General features: G+C 34.5%; 1 protein-coding gene across 1 annotated transcript in view; it reads right to left on the reverse strand.

Moving 5' to 3' along the window:
- The window catches only part of KLHL1 (kelch like family member 1), a 535,364-nt gene that overhangs the window by 295,466 nt on the left and 220,528 nt on the right, over window positions 1-19,370 (reverse strand). Inside the window, exon 4 of the mRNA XM_020992473.1 lies at window positions 12,896-13,092. Within this exon, the coding sequence (XP_020848132.1) occupies window positions 12,896-13,092 (197 nt within the window). The remainder of the gene's footprint in view (window positions 1-12,895; window positions 13,093-19,370) is intronic.

Below are 19,370 nucleotides of genomic sequence, written 5' to 3' on the forward strand. Positions count from 1 at the left end.
TCATTATCTAAAGAACGAATTGCTTTAAAGTAAGATAAAGATGTAGACTGTATCTCTAAAAATATAGAATTATCCAGGGTCTATGGTTATACCATATAAATTATATCATTAACATGTAGTTTTATTGGTATAAAAAAAACTTCCAGGTAAGGAAATTCCCACTACCAAGGCATGCTGGCTCCTTCTCTGCAACTTATAGTGAGAGATGTTAAATCACTTGCCCAGGGTCACACAGGCAGTGTCAGCAGAAAGACTTGAACCCAGACCTTCCTAACTTCAAGGCCAGCCTTCTATATACCATATCATGTTTCTGATATTGATTATACATAGATAGTTCCAAGAAGTATTTCTTCTATGTATTTACATAGGGAATTTTATCTCAGGATGAATAAAGCTGAAATGACTTTATTTCACGTAAATATTTGAAAAGTTCCATTGTGCAAGGTAACAAATAAAACAAACAAATATATTTCAGATAAAACATTTAGCCATATAAAGTATTGTGATAGCTGGCACAAATTTGAAAATAAAAGAGAAAATGGCACAACGTAAGGAACAAATATATGAGGGATAGATCAACCAACAAGCATCAATTAAAATATATTTATTAAATACCTGCTATGTGTTAGACCTTTTGCTAGGCACAAGGAATACAAAAAATAAACAATTAAATAGTTCTTGCTTTCAAAGAATTTTATCAAAGAAAAAGGAGGTTATCCTTTCTTAGCAAAGCCCCAAATCACAGGCTCATTGCATCACCAATTTAGATTTGAAAGAGTCAGCAATTAGAATCCTCTCATTCTATAAATTAAACTGGGGCCTAGAAAGGCAAACTTTCTTGTCCAACGTTATACAAGAAGTGAGTGACAAAAGCTGCAATTCAAACCAAGTATTTAAAAGCATGTCCTTTGTAGAATCATTGATATGTTTTCCACTGCTATGTTTTCACAAAATATAGTAGTTACTAATTTAAGAAGAGGTGTCTCAGCTGTGGCTAGATTCTCAACTGATAAATATTTAGTTACCATTAAGGCAAGAAAAGAGCCTTCAATTGCAGTCATTTAACCAAATGTTCAGATAGTCTGAGATGGCTGCGGTCTCTTCCAATTCTTAGATTCTGTGATTTTGAGTTCATTTGTGTCCAGCTCCTCACTAGTCACCATACTAAATCAGGCTGTTTGTGGTAATTATTCAAAGACTTCATGGCCAAAACTTTTATATCCACTCTAGCTTCTAATGACAGATATATGAAAGATACATAAATATAATAGTTAAAGGACTTAAGACAAAATAAAGAAAAAATTTAAAAACAGTAAAATCATTCTTGGTACTTGTACAAATTGCTGTAATCTTCTCCATCTTCGGGGAAATAGTAATCTAATTTCAATTCAATACCTCCCATCCCCTACCATAGTGGGAGGTCTGAGTCACTGCAGAACATTGAGGCCAACTGGTAAACAACTGAAACTTTCAATTTCTTTTATCCTACTGCTCAACCTGGCTCCCAGACTTAACTTATCACTCAACTAAAACTGTTACTGATGATAACTTAAATGTCAAATTGAATGATCTTTTTTGCCCTTCTTCCTCTTCAATCTAAATCTCTTGTCTTCATTTTGTGTGTGTGTGTGTGTGTGTGTGTGTGTGTGTGTGTGTGTGTGAGACATTCCTTACTGTTGGTTACCTCTTCCTACCTACCTGGCCATTTTTTCTTATTCTCTTTTGGTGGCACATCATCTAGATCACACCCCCTGCAAGTGCTCTCCAAGGTTCTGTCCTAGATATTCAATTCTGTTGGCATCTGATTCCTTTTCTCCACTCACACAGCTTCCACCTTGGTTCAGGGACTCATCACCTTTTCCCTAGTTTACTGCAATAGTTTCCCAATAAGTCTTCCTCCTTCAAGTTTCTCCACTTTACTAGTGTTGCCCATAAGACTGTAGCTGTTAGAGAAAGACCTTTTGATAACGTCACAAAATTCATCTCACGACACCAAATATAAGACAAATGAGAATGTAGCAGACTACACTTGAAAAGCAGTAGCAAGAATGTCAAGTGCCTCAAAACAGCTTCAAAAAACAAGAACAACGAAGATCCCTGACCCCATCCTTCTTATTTTGTGCTGTATCACTAGATGAGGTGAAATGGCCATGTATTCATTGTTTCTCTGGGTTATGGAGCTCCAGCCTTATTTTTCCACATCGTTTCTTTTTAACTGTAAATAATCCTTTCTTCTTTTTGCTCCTCTAATGTAACTGCACCGTGCAGTTTCTAATTGAGAAATGATGGCTCATAAGAAATCTGAACAAGGGAAATTAAGGCAACATTTCTCTAATGTTTGACACCGATGCATCTAGCTTTTCAGAAAAATTAGAAACAGGCTATTTCCTTTGCTTATGATAAAAATGTCTGTTTTGGGTCATGACATCTTTTCAAATAAACAATAAGAAATTATTTTCACCTGAGCTCCAGAAAATAGTTTCACATGCTAAATTATAGTTTTAAATAACAGAATTTAGCAGTGCACTTGGAAAATTCGACAAAAGACTAAGCTTAAGAAAACCCTGTGTTCTATTCTATTGGTTTATAATATGGAAAGCTCATTTAACCTTTTTTGTACAATTTCAAGAAAATGGGGATATTACTTTTCACAGAGGGAAGTTGTAAGGAATAATTAGTAAAATCATTGCCTGGTACTTATATAGTACTTAAGAATTACTGTGCAGTTCTTTTAAATGTGTTTATAGTATAATTAATATCTGCAATGTCCTTTACAATGACTTCTATTAGTTCTAATCATGCTGAGTCAGTATCATTTTAAAAGACTCAGTTCATACCAAACTCTTTAATTTAGAGGAAATCAGAACAATCTATTCTCTTAATTATTTTTTGCTGTATATGTAAATGAATCATATTTTTTCTTTTAGGAGTAGTCTGGTCCAAATAATCAGAACCAAATATTTATTAAGTACTATAAAGTTGTCTAATAGAAATTAATTCTAAAAACTCTGTTAAAAACCCAGAAGGGCTACAGGGAAGGTCTGGGGGAACCCATCTGAGTCATAAAGAAAGAAAGGAGCTGGGTAAACCTGGAAAGCATAACATATTCCCCCAAATCCCCCACTCCATTTCTGAACTCAAGACTATTAGGCAGACAGGCAGTCTAAGTAGAAAGAGAGCAGTGTGTCATAAGTGTTTGTCTTTGAGACTATATTTCATTATACCACAAATACAGAGCAACAGCAAATGAATAGACTTTCCTAGTAGTAGGAAAGCAATGAAGGTGCAGCAGTTCTGAGACAATAAGGGTTGTACTGTTGGATATTGTTTTCTCTGTAGAGTTGGCAGGGAATAGTAGATAGAGTGCCAGGTCTGGAGTCAGGATCCTTAGGTTCAAGTCTTCCCTCTCACACTTAATACTTATGGCAATCTAACCTCTGTACATCCCAGGTGATTCTCTAGGATTTCTCTACTAGATTTTAGTTAGACTAAAGCAGCAGGAGTGATAATATGTATAATTGCAAAGGGCCTCTGACTCTCCTAGGCTGTCGTTAATAGCAGAGGGTAGGAAAATTAAGCAATGAAGACATACAGGCTTTTCATCCACAGCTGTGCTATCATTTCTTCTGTCTGACTCAAGCAGGTCTGAAATAGATTCCCTGATTTCCTCTATAGGCCCAATACATAAGACTGATTAGGATCCACAGCAGCCAGAAGAGATTAAAAAAAAAAACCAACCTAGATACTGAGACTTAGTCACTAATTCTAGATGAGATCTGAATAAGTCAACTAGGACCCAGATTTGGAGTTCTTAACCTCTCAGTGAGATATAATGGAAGCATTCACAGCTGCTGGAGATATACTCAAAAATCGTGAACAATTGTCTCATCTCTTTAACTGCATCTAGTTGATTATGCTCCCTTCAACCATCTCTCTCATCACCCCCTTAACATATTTCAGTTCCTGTAAATCAAACCAATGTGTCTCCAGAAAAATTGCTTTATATCACCAATTTTGCATAGTTCTCTGAGGATCTAGAAAGACTCCACAGTAGCAAGTCTGTTTCCTTTCTCTAGCTTTCTCTAGCTCTTTATATTTTCCCCAAAGGTGTCCAGGCCTTCAATGCTCTCCAAATAAGCAATTGCATGTGAATGTTCAGAATTTCCATATCTGGGTGGCTTACACTGACCTCCAAAAAATAATTAGGAGACATTCCAAAGGAGTCAAAAAACAAATAGAAAAAAATAAACCAGCATCAAATAAATATGAAAAAGAAAAAAGAAAACTCCCAGCAAAAATGAGAAATTAAGTTTAATTCAATACACAGTACTTAAATGTCTACTATTAAAAAGCATTAATGATACAGAGACAAAAAATGAAATACTACATGTGCTGAAGGAAATTACATTCTCCTGGGCAGCACTAGCGGTTTCTCAGGAGTTAAGCAACCCCTTTTAGTTCATTGGGATGCTGGATGAGGCCCCATAAATATACTGATGGAGCACAATTTTTGAGGGATCTCTACTTGCTTTCTATGACAAATAGTACACTTCCAAAAATAAATAAATCAAACAGTGCTAGACAAGTTCTGTAGATGCTTTGTTGAGACTCCCCCAAAGGGATTTTCAATCTCCATTATTGGTGAAGAGATTTTCCACCTTGGGAATTCCATATACTAGTTAGATAAATCACAAATTTTTCATATAGTCTCTGCTTACTTAAGAACAGACTGGGGGAAACTTTACTTAATAAAAATTAATATTCAATCAATCTTTTTTTTAAGCAAAGTACCTGGCACATAGTAGGTGCTTAATAAATTTTTATTGATTACCTGCTTACATGTTCAGACACAGTATGTCCTAGGGATCCAAATATTAAGAATGGAAAAAAAACCTACTTGTACAATCACAAGGGATGTACAAGAGACCTATGCTTTCAGGTAACTATGAAATCAATGGGAACCAACAGTATGACTGACATAACTACCAATAAAACTAATGCAATTTTAGGTTGCATAGTGTTATAGTGCCTAGATCTGGAGAGGTATATTATTTTCATTACTAGAAAAGTATTTAAAAATATTGATCAACTGAACTGTTAGAAGAAAAACAAGTAGTCCTTTGAAATATTCTCATGATTCCTTTCTGTCTCCTCCCACAAAAAGCCATCAAATGAGAGATTAAATGAACTGAAAAAAAAATTAAGACATGGTAGATGTCTTCAAATATTTAGAGGAATGTCTCACCAACGAGGCCTTAGACATTCTCCAACGGATAGAATGGGTTAAGGTTATAGGAAAGTAGATTTCTTATCAATGAAATAATTTTTTTTGAGTTGTCTAATAATTGAACTGATAATCTCATGTGTTAATGAAATTATGCTAAGGGGTGAGGGGAAGACTTCACTTGGAAAGAGAATATTTGGGTTTAAGTGTTAGCTCCATCACTTACTATGTTATTATAGATTAGTTCCCTGAACTGTGAGCTTCCTCATCTATAAAGGTGTATAATAATACCTCCTACACAAGGTTGTAATGAGACTCAAATGAGACAACAGTTATAAAAGCATACTACAATTTTTAAAGTATTTTAATATATAATATTATTATTAGTGAAGACTCCATGACTGGGTGTATTCAAATATAATGATGTCTCTCAGAGGGAATTTCAATATGAGGCAGAGATAGGATTAAATAATTTTTAAGATTTCTTCAAGCTCTTAAGATTCTATGATTATATATTACGATATAATATAAAATAACCACAGCCACTAATCATTTAATTTTACCAGTACTGATGTAATTTCTGAATGACTTAAAAAAGTGAATAACCTAAAGTATTTTTCCCATCTGAGTTATTATTATTATTTTTTACAATCTGTATCTTTATCTGTATCTTTTCCTTTTCTATGAGGCCTGTGTTTTGAGCCATTTTGTGTACACATGGAACAAATTCATTACTGATGGACACAAAAGACTCTGGAAAATCTATTTTTTGTTTCCCATCATCACAGGGGGAGAGAGAGAGAGGGAGAGAGGGAGAGAGGGAGAGAGGGAGAGAGGGAGAGAGGAGAGAGGGAGAGGGAGAGAGAGAGAGAGAGAGAGAGAGAGAGGAGAGAGAGGGGAGAGAGAGAGAGAGAGAGGGAGAGAGGGAGAGAGGAGGAGGAGAGAGGGAGAGGAGAGAGGGAGAGAGGAGAGAGGAGAGGGAAGAGGAGAGGGAGAGAGGAGAGAGAGAGAGAGAGAGAGAGAGAGAGAGAGAGAGAGAGAGAGAGAGAGAGAGAGAGAGAGAGTGTTAGTTCAACGTCTAGGATAGAGTAGCAACCTTGGAATCAGGAAGACCTAAATTCAGTTCCACTTTGTATACATACTGGCTGTATGACTCTTGTCAAATCATTTAAATTCTCAGAGGCCTAGTCAACTTTCTAATAATATAGTTGCAGAATATTTTAAAAATAATATCAATCAATTAAACTGTCAGAAGAAAAGTTCTGTGAAATATACCTATCCTCACTACTATCCCCACTTCCCACACACATCACGTTATGGGAGATTAAATGAAATGTAAAAACAAAGAACAAGAAAAATATGATAGATTTCTTCAAATATTTGAAGGAATGTCTCTACAAGGAGGCTTTAGACATTCTCTAGTGGACAGAACCAAGAAGAAGTGAAAATTACAGGAAAGATTTCTTCTCAATGAAGGAAATTTGTTTGGAGCTGTCCAATAACTGAAGAGGATCTTAAGAATTTGAAGAGACTTTAAAAATCATTTAGTCCACTATCTGTCCTATATTGAATTTCCTCTGTTATATGTATCTGCACTAGTAAAAGGATTTTCCCAACAGAAGTTGCCTATGCAAATAAAATCATAGGCCCAATTAAAGCAAAACAAACCAAAATGAAATCAAATCAAACCAAAACAGAATATTTTGTTAAACCATGTATTTCATATATCATATTTTTTAAATTGTGATTTTTCTAATAAAATTGCCTTTAGTTTTCAGTAAAAAATCTTCAATTATTAAAAATGTAAGAGAAAAATGTACAACATGTGGAACATAAAAAACCCTAATTTTAAAATGCTTAGTATTATGCCTTAAAGGTAAGCCATCTAAGAATTTCTATACATGACTATAATTTGAAAACAAGAAAACATATTTTATTATCCAAATTCTATTCTAACCTCCATTGCTCAACTGGGGAGGAGCATAATAGGAGGAAAGGAAGCCAATGGAAAAGGAAGAAGAAAACTAATGAATTTAAAAATAAGTCCCTTTTTTCCTTTACTTACCTACTTCCATTCCAATCAATTTTACTTCAGCAAAATGTACCAAAAAACTATATATTTATTGCTTACTGTATCTAGAACATTCTGAGAGGTATTAAGGGAGATAAAAGTTAAGATGAATACCTGATAAGCTAGTAGCATAAAATGTAAACATATTCAATAATTACAAACTATTACATGATAATATAAAATATAAAACTATTATGTACTATGAAACATAATTGTAATTTGACAATATCACACAGGAAGCTGTACTTAAATACTTTGATAGAACTGTGGTCTCATCAATTTGAGTACTCAGCCCAAGAATCCAATTTCTGGTTTATTGGAAAGTTTATTAGGAAAGATAAGGCATAGTGCTAGCTTTCCAAACAGCCCTGGTGACTATGAGAAATGACAAATATGTTTTAAAATAAATCTTGGGAAGAAAAGAAATAAATAAAGCTCATGTTCCTTTTCACATAGGGCAGAAATAGCCATGAAAAACAAGTGAGCTACCTATAAGATTTGTTATTGCCATCTGACTTTGAAAGGACAGCTTTAGAAAGCAAACACTGATTCAAAAAAAAAAATCTTTGTTCTCCACTAATAGCACAATAGATTCTTCCACAGATACTGCTTTGTGGGGAGGCCCAGAGCTCCAAATCAGCAATTTTAAAATTGCTTCCATCTCTAAGGTGAGGATTGTAAACGCTGTATGCCATAAGGTGGCACAGAAGAGAAATTGAAGTTGAAAGTCATATGAGAAAGTGAGAAAATAGAATGGACAAAAGTTTAAATCTATGGAGCTCTGTTTTTCCTTATTTTGGATCATATTTTATTCACTTCACCATTGTCTCATGCCCTATAGTAATGAAGGGTCTCCCTCCGTTTGCTTGGTGTACTGTAATAAAGAAATAATAGGCAAATAGATAGGAAGATATGAGTAAGATGGGAGTAAAACTCAGATTTGAATACTGGACATATTCAAATATATGTTCCAAGATGATCTCTGAATTATATTAGACAGAGGATTTCAACATGAGGCAGAGAATGGACTAAATAACTTTTAAGCTAAGAATCTGTGATTATAGTATATGAGATACTATTAAATGACCACAACCATTAAGCATTTAAGGAAGTTCAAATATATACATATTGGGGGTAGTGAATATTTGATGAACAAATTCCCTCTTTCAATGAAGATCTGTGTTTTCTCTGCAATTTACAGTATAAGACAATCGCTTAGGCTCTGAGAAACCAGGATTTTTTGACTCTGAAACAGACTTTATTCATGGTGAAATACTGTGCTTGTCTCTCTCCATTTAAATCTACAGATGCATTGACAGAAATATAGATGTTAGATAAAAATCAAGACAAATATGCACTCTTATAATGCTAAGAAACATAGTTAATTTTTCCAAACCTAAAGCATTCCTGAATCCAGATACATAAGTTAAGAACTATTCTTAATATTGATTTCATTCATTTACAAAAATCCCTACTCATTACAGCACTTTGACTATATTAATGAAGTTTTACCCATGATTTTTATAAGACAAATCAAATGTAGCCACCAGAGGGAAAATTATATAATTGGCTATATGTGTGTGTGAATAAGTGTGTGTGTGTGTATGTGTGTGTGTGTGTACACACACACACACACATACCTATATACATACACACATATGTATGTGTATACATACATACATACACACATATATATACACACATATATATACACACATATATATACATATGTGTGTGTGTGTATATATATATGTGTATATATATATGTATATGTATATATATATATATATGTATATATATATATATACACTGTTGTATATAGGTATATATGATCATCATCATCATCATCAAACAAAAACAAACAAATCAAACAAAAACTAAGCCAAGGGAAAAAATAAATTTCAGGAAAGATAATCTTCAATGGCAACAACTTCCCTATATTGTCTGTATTTCAAATCAAGGGAATATTAGCAAATTTCTCTAGTACCTTTCATTCTTATGCTTAAGAATTGGTAGACTCAGACCAGGTGATGCTGGTACATGCTTACCTGAGTGTGTGGGTGTGTGTATCTTTCAAATAAATGGTATAAAAATATGTTGAGCACCTATTAATTCAAAGTATTCTTATATACCTTTGCATAGAGCCTTGTGGAACAAAGCACTGTTCCTGACATCAAGGGTTTTCAATCTAAAATCGCACATTTTTAGAAAAGTTATAATCATTAATTTAGCTTTGGTGCTCTAAATTAGAAAAGATAGTCCAATTATAAACTAGTGGTCATCCTGCTGGAGGCACTAAATTTTAACAATTTTCACTATAAATAAAATCAGAAGACTAAAGAAATCTGCAGTTAATCTGGTTCTCCTTAGAAAGGAAAATAAAGGAATTGCGTTGGCAGAGCTGGTTTTAATTATAAAATCTAAAGACAACAAAAATATATATAACGGGTTTTTGTTAGATCCTTTTGTTGTATACATGAGAAGCATTTGCAAAATGGACACCAGAACATAATTGTATCTTATGGATAGATATGCATATATATATACATACACCTACATATATGCACAATACAGCAAATATATATAGTACACATTTGTATGTATGTGCACATATACATGAATCCTATATTCATATACAAATTTATACTCTAAGCCAGCTGCCTTTGGCAATGTAGTATGTACTTATTTATGAATGTTTTATGTCCATATACAACATAAATTCCTCAAGAATGAGAACTACTTCATTTTTGTCTTTGTATCTCTAATACCTGGCACAGTATGTCTGGCATATTATGGCAACTTAATAACTTCTTGAAGAAATAAATTGGATTGCTTTTCCTCAAAAAAAAAAAAGATACTCATGATAACTGGATGTGAGTCATCTATAAGGCTTCAACCTTATTCTTTACCTCGAGCCATTTTTTCCACAATTTTTACAATCTTTTCCATGCCTACTAAATACTTCAATTTAGATGGTTTCGTTGAAATCTTCCTAGAATTTTCTTACCTCCTCCTCATCTCTAACAGATGTTATAATACTCAGTATTTCAACATGTATTTAGAATAACAAAGATTATTGTGGAATTATCTACCATGATCTAGACTTATGTTAATATAATCTAAGATAGATTAGCTTTTTTTGTCAATCAATATCACAATATTGATACTTTTGAAACTTATGTTCATTTGACACTTGCTGGTCAATTTCATCTGTACTGTTTGTCAGTACAGGTCTCCCTAATGTTGTTGTTCAGTCATGTCCAATATTTTGTGACTCTGTTTGGGGTCTTCTTGGCAAAGATACCAGAGTGGTTTGCCATTCCCTTCTCTAGCTAATTTTCTAGGTGAGCAAACTGAGGCAAATAGGATGAAGTGACTTGCCCAAAGTCATACACCTAATAAGTGTCTCAGGCCAGATTTGAACTCAGGAAGACTGTTCCTGACTTCAGGCCCACCCCTCTATCCAATGTACCATCCAGTTGCCAAATATAGGTATATAAATAATTGACATAACAGCCATGACTGAATCCATCACCATGGATGAAATTTCTGAGAAAAATGGTGTACAAAAAGTAGAGCAGAGGGTTGGGAATGATTCTTGAGGAATGTTTATTTTCAGGAATGAATAGGAATAATTGGAATCAGCAAAGTAGAAAGGGGAAGAACTTCAGAACATAGAGCAAGAATTTTAAAAGTATAAGCATATTAACTAGAAAGGGCAAGAGAGATGCAAGAAGGTGGTAGCCAAGAGTATACTGTACATTCAAAAGGCAAAGGTAAATAAGGAGTAAGATAAGACTACTGAATTCAATAATTTAAAATATAGCTTTCAAAGAGAAGTTTCAATATCATGGTAGGGTGAGAAGCCAGATTTTAGAGAGCTAAAGATTGAGAGGGAAATAAGGAAATTGATATAATAGGTATAGATCATAAATTTCACAGTAGAGAGAATGATTATCATATTAGCCACTGAACATCCATGCTTCTATAGAACGCACATCTTTGAGCATTCAAAAAATAGTAGCTACTGTTTGGTAAACTGCTTAACAACTCAGGCAGCTGCATGGAAAATGTTTTTAATACTGAACAAATTATTTCAATCTAGAGCAGAAGGGACCATCCTCCCTTTGGTATGGAAGCATATTATTCTTTAGCTTGGCAATACAGAACTTCCTAATTGTATTAAAACATACATAATTAAATGAATGTGGTTGGACTTTCATATTTTAGTTGATGAAATGCTTGGGTATGTTGATTTTAAATGCTTCATATAATTTTAAAACTGGGACTCTATCTTTTCTGGGAAGATTGCTAAATTAGGATTTAACAATGGAATTACAAATTCTGCATCTCATCCTATATTTTTGTATTTTAATTTATGTCAGTAATCTGCTTAAAGGATTGGACAGAATGAAACTGAAATAATCTTGAAAGTATACCTAAGAATACCAATTAGAAGAGTATTATACTGTCTGATCATAAGTAATTTGTCAATTAAAAGCTTTCTATTGTATAATGCTAGTCAAATATAAAGCTGGTCTGAATCAGATTTTCTTCTCTGCTTAGTGTGAATTTCTGTGACAAGATTTCTAATTTTAATCCTAGCTAGGAATGGAAAAGTTCTTAAATATCTCATAAAGAAGTTTTAATAAATAATAATAGCAAAAAGTAATAATAATAGTAGGATATTTTATATGACTGTGATAATCTTACAGTTATATAAGAAGTAAATATACACAATGAAAAGATGGGCCCAAATTTCATTAACATTATTTACCAATGATTAAACATATAGACCACTGGAGAAGAAAATCACAAATCACTCCAATATCCTTGCCAAAAAAAAAACCCATGGAAAATATTGGTGTGATATGTTACTTGGGGTCACAAAGAGTCAGACACAACTAAATGATTGAAGATAAACATGTAGTCATAGCTTAAAACTAACATGAAAAACAGAATAAGATACTGACAGATTTGTTAGCACCTTAAATGAACAAGCTACATGCATATATGTGTGTATATATATATATACATACACACACACACACACACACACATACTCACACACACACATATACACATACACTCATATACATATATGTGTGTATATGTATGTATCTATACATATAGAGAAAGTCTCCTATAAATACATGTAATCAATTGGCAAGAAAACATTAATTATACAATGATTTTGAAATGATAATATATTGCTATACTGTAGCTATTGTATAATATTGGACTGTGATTTCATCAATGTAAGAAACTCTTGCTACCAGAATGCTTTCTACCCATACAACCCATTTATGACTGTAAATAAATAAATATATATATATATATATATATATATATGTAGCTCTATGTATTTAAAGCACATACAACTTACAACATATCCAGCATCAAACAGCTAGTAAGTGTCAAAGGTAGGATTTGGACTGAGTCTTCCTGAATCCAATGCAGAATTCCAGCTACTATGACCTACTGCCCTTGCCTGTATTGTCTGATAAATTAAACAACAGCAATAGTTCATTCAATACATTATATATGTCTTCAGTTACAGTACTTTTCTGCTATGGAAATTTATAGCAAGACTTCCTTACCATTGTGTAGCTATGGGCCACCTTCATGAGTTCAATACACCCCTGAGCATCTGCAAATGCTCGGATCCCTAAGCAGTTTGATGGATGTAAAAGCTTCATAAGAAAATGACAGCACACTTCTACTACTTGAGGAAGCTGAAGAAGGCAAGCTGCAGCAAGAAGATTTTCAATAGTGTCTTCCTTTAATTCCAGGCAACCTGAAAATAAGTAAAGAGACCTGTGAAATGCGCTCTCGCTCGCGCTCGCTCTCTCTCTCTCTCTCTCTCTCTCTCTCTCTCTCTCTCTGTCATTTATAACTAAGTGACATTTTATTCATTAATGTAATACTGGAAATCAAAGTTACACTGAGTTGATCAAGGAAAATGAGTACCCAAAACCAAAAGGAATTGCCATTTATTATAAGAATAGTAGCCACTCTAGCAGTAACCACTACTTTCTCATGATTTAGAATTTTTTTTTAAAAAAAGACATAAACTCAATTTAGGACTTTTGAGTACAAGTTTATGGCACTTCAGATCATCTGTACATATATAAGCTTGAACATGAGGCTCTTACATGGTCCAATTGATTTTACTTTATTTGAATTCAAAGTTTGGGAGTGCCTTCCACTCAGAAGTCAAAAGGTCCCATCTTCCCTGGACAATAGCCTTCAAGATGAGTGGTTCCCAAATTTTTTTTTATCCTAATGATTCCCTTTCAAAACTCTCACTTTCCACATTATAATGCATATCACAAAATATCAAAGTAACTCAGACATCTTTATTATAGCAACTCCATTATCAATGAACATTTATTTGGAATTCTAAAGCTCTGGTGTTCCTCTACTTAACAGAGTGATTCTTTTTTTTAATTTTTAGGCAATTGGGGTTAAGTGACTTGCCTAGGGTGACACAACGAGTAAGTGCCTGAGGCCAGATTTGAACTTAGGTCCTCCTGACTCCAAAGCTGGTGCTCTATCCACTGTGTCATCTGGCTGCCCCTTGAGTAATTCTTAAAGACTGCAAAGGTAAGAGTCCATCAGAAGAACCCAGGTGCTGGATACTCATTTACTAACCATAATTCAAAAGATAAGTGCCGAGCACCTAAAATAATCAAAGCATAGTAATAGTGGAACACAAATGGTTACAGTTGGGCCTCACAACTTAAAAAATAATGGAGGAGAAAATACATATACACAAATAAACATAGTATCATTAATATGATAAATGCATAAGAATTATTTAAACAGAGTGTTATGAGGATTCAGAAAAGAAAGCTGTGAGAATTCAGTTACTGAGATTGCCAAACACATCTTTAAACTTTTACAGATGCTGTATCCAACTTATGATCCCTTAATCGACCAAAACAACAATTTGAGAAACATCATTTCTACAAGAGGAAGAACACACCTGTTGCATATTCTCCATATAGAAAAGAATTTAATACAATACAATCAATAAGCTTTTAGAAAGTAAATAAACAAAAATAAATTTTGTCACACTTGGTTCATCACAATTTAGGGAGGGGATATGGCATAATGGGAAGGTACAATCAATCTAATTCACCAAACATTTATCACGTTCCTATTATGTAAAATGTACTTTGCTAGGCATTAGAGATACAAAGCCAAAAACAAATAGTTTCTACCTATAAGGAGTTTACGATGTGTCAGAGATATGGGAAATGAAATTATCCTTAACAGTAATTAGGAAGTTAGGAAAAGGGGATGGTTTGAGGGGAATGATAATGAGTTCAATTTTGGACATGTTGAGTTTAAGATGTCTACTGAACATCCAGTTTCAGTTTTCCAATAGTTAGTTGAAGATATGAAACTGGAAGTTGAGGGACAGGTAAGGGGTGGCAAAGTTGATCTGAGAAACATCAGCATAAAGATAATAGAATTCATGGAAGTGGATGAGATCACCAATGGAAAAGGATTGAAAGAGAAGAGAAGAGGGTAAGCACAGGGATACATGCTGATGGCTTCGATGAAGATCCAGGAAAGGAGACCAGGAAGGACGGGCCAGACAGGTAATAGAAGAAGCAGTAGAGAGTATTGTCATAGAAAACCATTAAGAAGGCAGTATTAAAGAGAAGATGATTGTCAAAGTCTTTAGAGAAGGCAAGAAAGATGAGAGAACCAGGAAAAGTAACAGATGGGAAAGAGCTGAGTCCTGAATGACGTTATTCCTTCTGGTGAAATGATCTTTTTCTCAGAATATGTGTTGCTTCAGAATAATATTTGTTCCGTAATGGATGGAAAGCTAAATTTTACTTTGAGATAAGTGAAAAACATGCAATTTTTCTTCCTATCAATTTCCTGGACCCCTTGAATCTATGTATATATCCATTAAGCATCTGTGAGTCGCAGGTTAAGAAATAATGCATTAGATCTTCTGTAATTATATCTACCCTTGCTTAAGTGTTAGGACAGTAACCTCGCTTGGTCTTTTTTTTTTCTCTGACTACTGTTCTCAAATAAGAACTCATAGGCAATAACATTTAACAGCATAGCTGGCTCACCTTTTAGTGCCCATGTTTTGTTTTGCTTTTTTGGCCTACTTGGGAAACTTGAGATGTGAAATAAAGATGAGTACTCCTGACATCTAAAATGTTTTAGACTTCTAACTCAGTTTACCTAATTTGGTCTGACAAGAGCAAATTCTCTTCCTGTAACTCAATACTTAGCCCTCCGAGCTGTGAAAATCCTTCATATGATTACTGAGAAGCTGTCAGCTCTTAGCAATGTATTTTTCTAAGTCAGCCTTTTCCTTAGAAAAAAAATATATATATGTATGTATACATGTGTATATATCTATATATATGTGTGTGTCTATATATATGTACATACACACACATATATATTATTACTTTCAAAGATCCTACATAACAACATTTTTTGAATAGTCTGCCTTTCATAACATCTACTCTCTTAATGGACTTTAAGATTTATGTTGAAAACTACTCTAGCAAACTGTCAGCAAACCTAATGCAAATCACAGCTTCTCTTGGCTACGTATTATTTCTACAATCTCATGCAGAAGTACAAATTCTGGGCAATTCTTGATCTTTCCTTTCTTTTCTCTTTTCCCCTTAACTGACCAGATGTTAAGATATCATCATACTTTGCCCCTTCATTGTTCACCATCTCCTATCCTTTCATTCCTTTGGGAGTTTCCTACCTTTCTTCCTGTCACCTGAAGTTACTTGCTCAACTGTTCAGGTATATATGAATGTAAATAAGCATCATCACTATAACACAATCAGAAGCTGAACCTATCTCTTGTCTGGGAAATCTCATATAGAAATCTAAATTGCTATCAACTTCTGATCTTCTACTTTCTCTTATTTCCTCTTATGAAAATTAAACTTTTGATGTAGTTATTTTTCTCTTTGGTGTTCCAGCATCCTCTTTTCTTTACTTTCAGAAAGGTAGGGAAGGGAAGAAGAAAAAGGGACAAGACACTGGGTAAGAATAGAATTTAGTGAACATATCTAGTTGAGCTGTCAGCCAAGCCAATGTGACTAGATTGTACTTACAATATTTTATGTAACTTGCCTTTAGCTACCTGGCAAAATTCCTTTAAAACTCAACCTTGTTTTCATTTAACTAAAGGAAAAAAAGTGGGGTTTGTCTGAACCTTGAATACAAGAAATAGGGGTACAAAAACTATCCTGACCACAGGTCACATTGGCAATACCAAAGTCTATCTCAGGAGCACAGCAAGTAGGGAAATTTTGATTTCTTCTCAAGAGGAGTTTTCTCTTATTTACTTTTACCTATTCGTTTTTAATTAAAGTAAGCTAGAATGAATTTACATTAAATAATATACATTGGGCAGCTGAAAGAACTGAAATTTTGGAGTTAAAAGACCTATGTTGGAGTCCTAGCTCTGATCTTTGCTAATTGGGTAGCCTTGGGACAAATCTCTCCAAACTTGATTTTAATTGTTTTTAAAATGGGATACTATATGAATAATTTGCCTCTGTTGCTGTGAGGAAAATGTTTTGTAAACTTCGAAGAGCTATATAAATGTGACCAATTATGTGTCATTGCTGGCACTGACTTTTTAAGTTTACTTCTCTCTAGAGCTGCATGGCTTTAGCATTGGGACTTCTTCCCATGGGGGTGGGGGTGGGGTAACATTCTATGGTCCAATTCTTAAAGAAGACTATTTGGCAAATACTGAATTGAAGAAATTATTTGTAAGGTATATATCCCAATTAGTCATTTTATGAGAAGAAAGGGGATAAAAGGAAAGAACAAGGTAGGAACTTCATCTCTCTATCCTAAACAACTTGCCATAAATACTTCTTCAATGCTCCCTACATGATCCTTTTGACTAGAGATTAGATTAGATTAAACTATGCTAAATGCTGGTTTTATAAATCAACAAAAAAGAAAGCCCCCCTTTTAAAGGGGTTTATATGCTAATAAGAATACAACATAAAAAAAAAGGAACCAAAAAGGGCAGCAGGTAAATACCTAGGGAGGAAAAGTAGGTTCAAGGAAAGAACTTACAGATCTGAGGAGGAAGGTGCATCTCTAGTGTGAAACTGCATGTTTACAGAAAGTCTGTACATGCCATAAGACACAACTAATACAAATTTAATAAATTTAAAAATTATTCTTAAATTAGACATCTCGGTATGCTATTTGTGGTTTTTTTTTTGTTCACTTGTTTTGTTATTGTTCAGTTGTTTCAGTCACGCTCAACTCTTTGTGACCTTATTTGGGGTTCTTTTGGCACTGATACTGGAATGGTTTGCTGTTTCCTCCTCCAGCTCATTTTATAAAAAAGGAGCTGAGGCAAACAAGATTAAATGACTTGCCCAGGGTCACAAGCTAGTAAGTTTCTGAGGCCATACTTGAATTTAAGGAGATAAGTCTTCCTGACTGCAGGTCCAGTGCTCTATCCACTGTGCCATTTAGCTGCCCCTAAAACTATGGCCTAAACTACAACCAATGTATTCCTGTGACAGACAATACAAGAATTCATGAATCATAAAAGCAAAAGCTTGGCTGTGGACCTCTGAGACAGTAAAACACAGAGGACAAAGCCCTAGTTTCAAATCTTCCTTGTGAAAAACCTTGGCTATGTCACCCTGGGCAAATCGCATAACCTCTCAGTATCTTTAGACAACTCTGGAAAACTACAAATTACAGAATATTTCCTGATCTGCACTGGTGGAGAGAGTTTCCTTACTAGGGGTTCCCTATACAAGGTAACTAACAGGGAAGTGACTCAAGTAATAAAGATTCACTGTACCAATATATTTGCCTTCTCATAACTCCATGCTACTAATATATTTCCTCTTAATTCAGTCAGTTAGCAAGTATTTATTAAACACTTACTATATTCCAGGCACTGTATTAAATGCTAGAGATACTGAGAGAGGCAAAAACAGCCCTCAAAGGACTCACGTCCTAATGTGGGAGGAGGAAAAAACTATGTACATACAAAATAGGCAGAAAGTAGACTAAAGGTGATCAGTCTAATCGTAAGGCACTACCATTAAGAGGGACTGGGAAGGTGGAAAATGGAATAAGCATTTATATGGCACTTACTATGTTCTTGGCACTTTGTAAATATTATCTTTGATTGTCACAACATCCCTGACAGGTAGGTGCTGTTATTATGTCCGTTTGATAGTTCAAGATGTCGAGGCAAACCGAGATTAAGTAATTTGCCCAGGATTAAGCAGCTAAACATCTGAGGTTAGATCTGAATTTAGATCTTCCTGACTCCTGATCCAACATCCAACAAGCTGCCTCCTGCCTGGGAAAGGCTTCTTGCAGAAGGTAGGATTTTAGCTGACTCTGTCAGTTCATATGTGTAGCACTAGTAGTAAAGATTCAGATCCAATTCCATCTGTGTCTTGAGCTTCTTTCTCATCTAATTTCAAAGATTCAGGCTAGATAATAGGTAGACCAGATGGCCAGCTGACATAGTGAAGTGCCTACTTCCCAGGGTGGTTGAGAAGCTAAAATGAACTATTTGTAAAGTGTGCTACCATACTTAAAGATTTATATTAACACTATTATTATTATAATCCAACTCAATATTGTCCTTTCTTCCCAGACCCTGCTGCCTTTTCCTTTCCTTTGTAGAATATAAACTCCTTGAGGGCAGCAACTGCTTCATTTTCTCTTTTTATTCTCATTGCATAGCACTGTATCTGGCATATAGGAGGCATGTAATAAACGTTTGTTGATTTCTTCAACCTATCTACTTCAAATCCATAGAGCCTGTCTGCTTTTCCTTCTGATGCAGATGTTCTCCGTTCCAGGTGGCTGCTACCTTCTTTTTTGCCCCCACCATCTCCTCTTTCTCCACATGACTGCTTCCTCTTTCTTCCCCATTTGTGCATGTCTCCCCAGTAGGACCGTGCACCTATATGCAAAATACTATCTTCATTAAATAAGAGCACCACCCATCAGAACTGTGGACAGAGATACTGTGGAAAGTTTGAATTGAATGCAAAAGGTAATATC

Source organism: Phascolarctos cinereus, unplaced genomic scaffold (assembly GCF_003287225.1).
Source record: "Phascolarctos cinereus isolate Bilbo 61053 unplaced genomic scaffold, phaCin_HiC Scaffold_7;HRSCAF=346, whole genome shotgun sequence".
In the NCBI taxonomy this organism is placed as follows: domain Eukaryota; kingdom Metazoa; phylum Chordata; class Mammalia; order Diprotodontia; family Phascolarctidae; genus Phascolarctos; species Phascolarctos cinereus.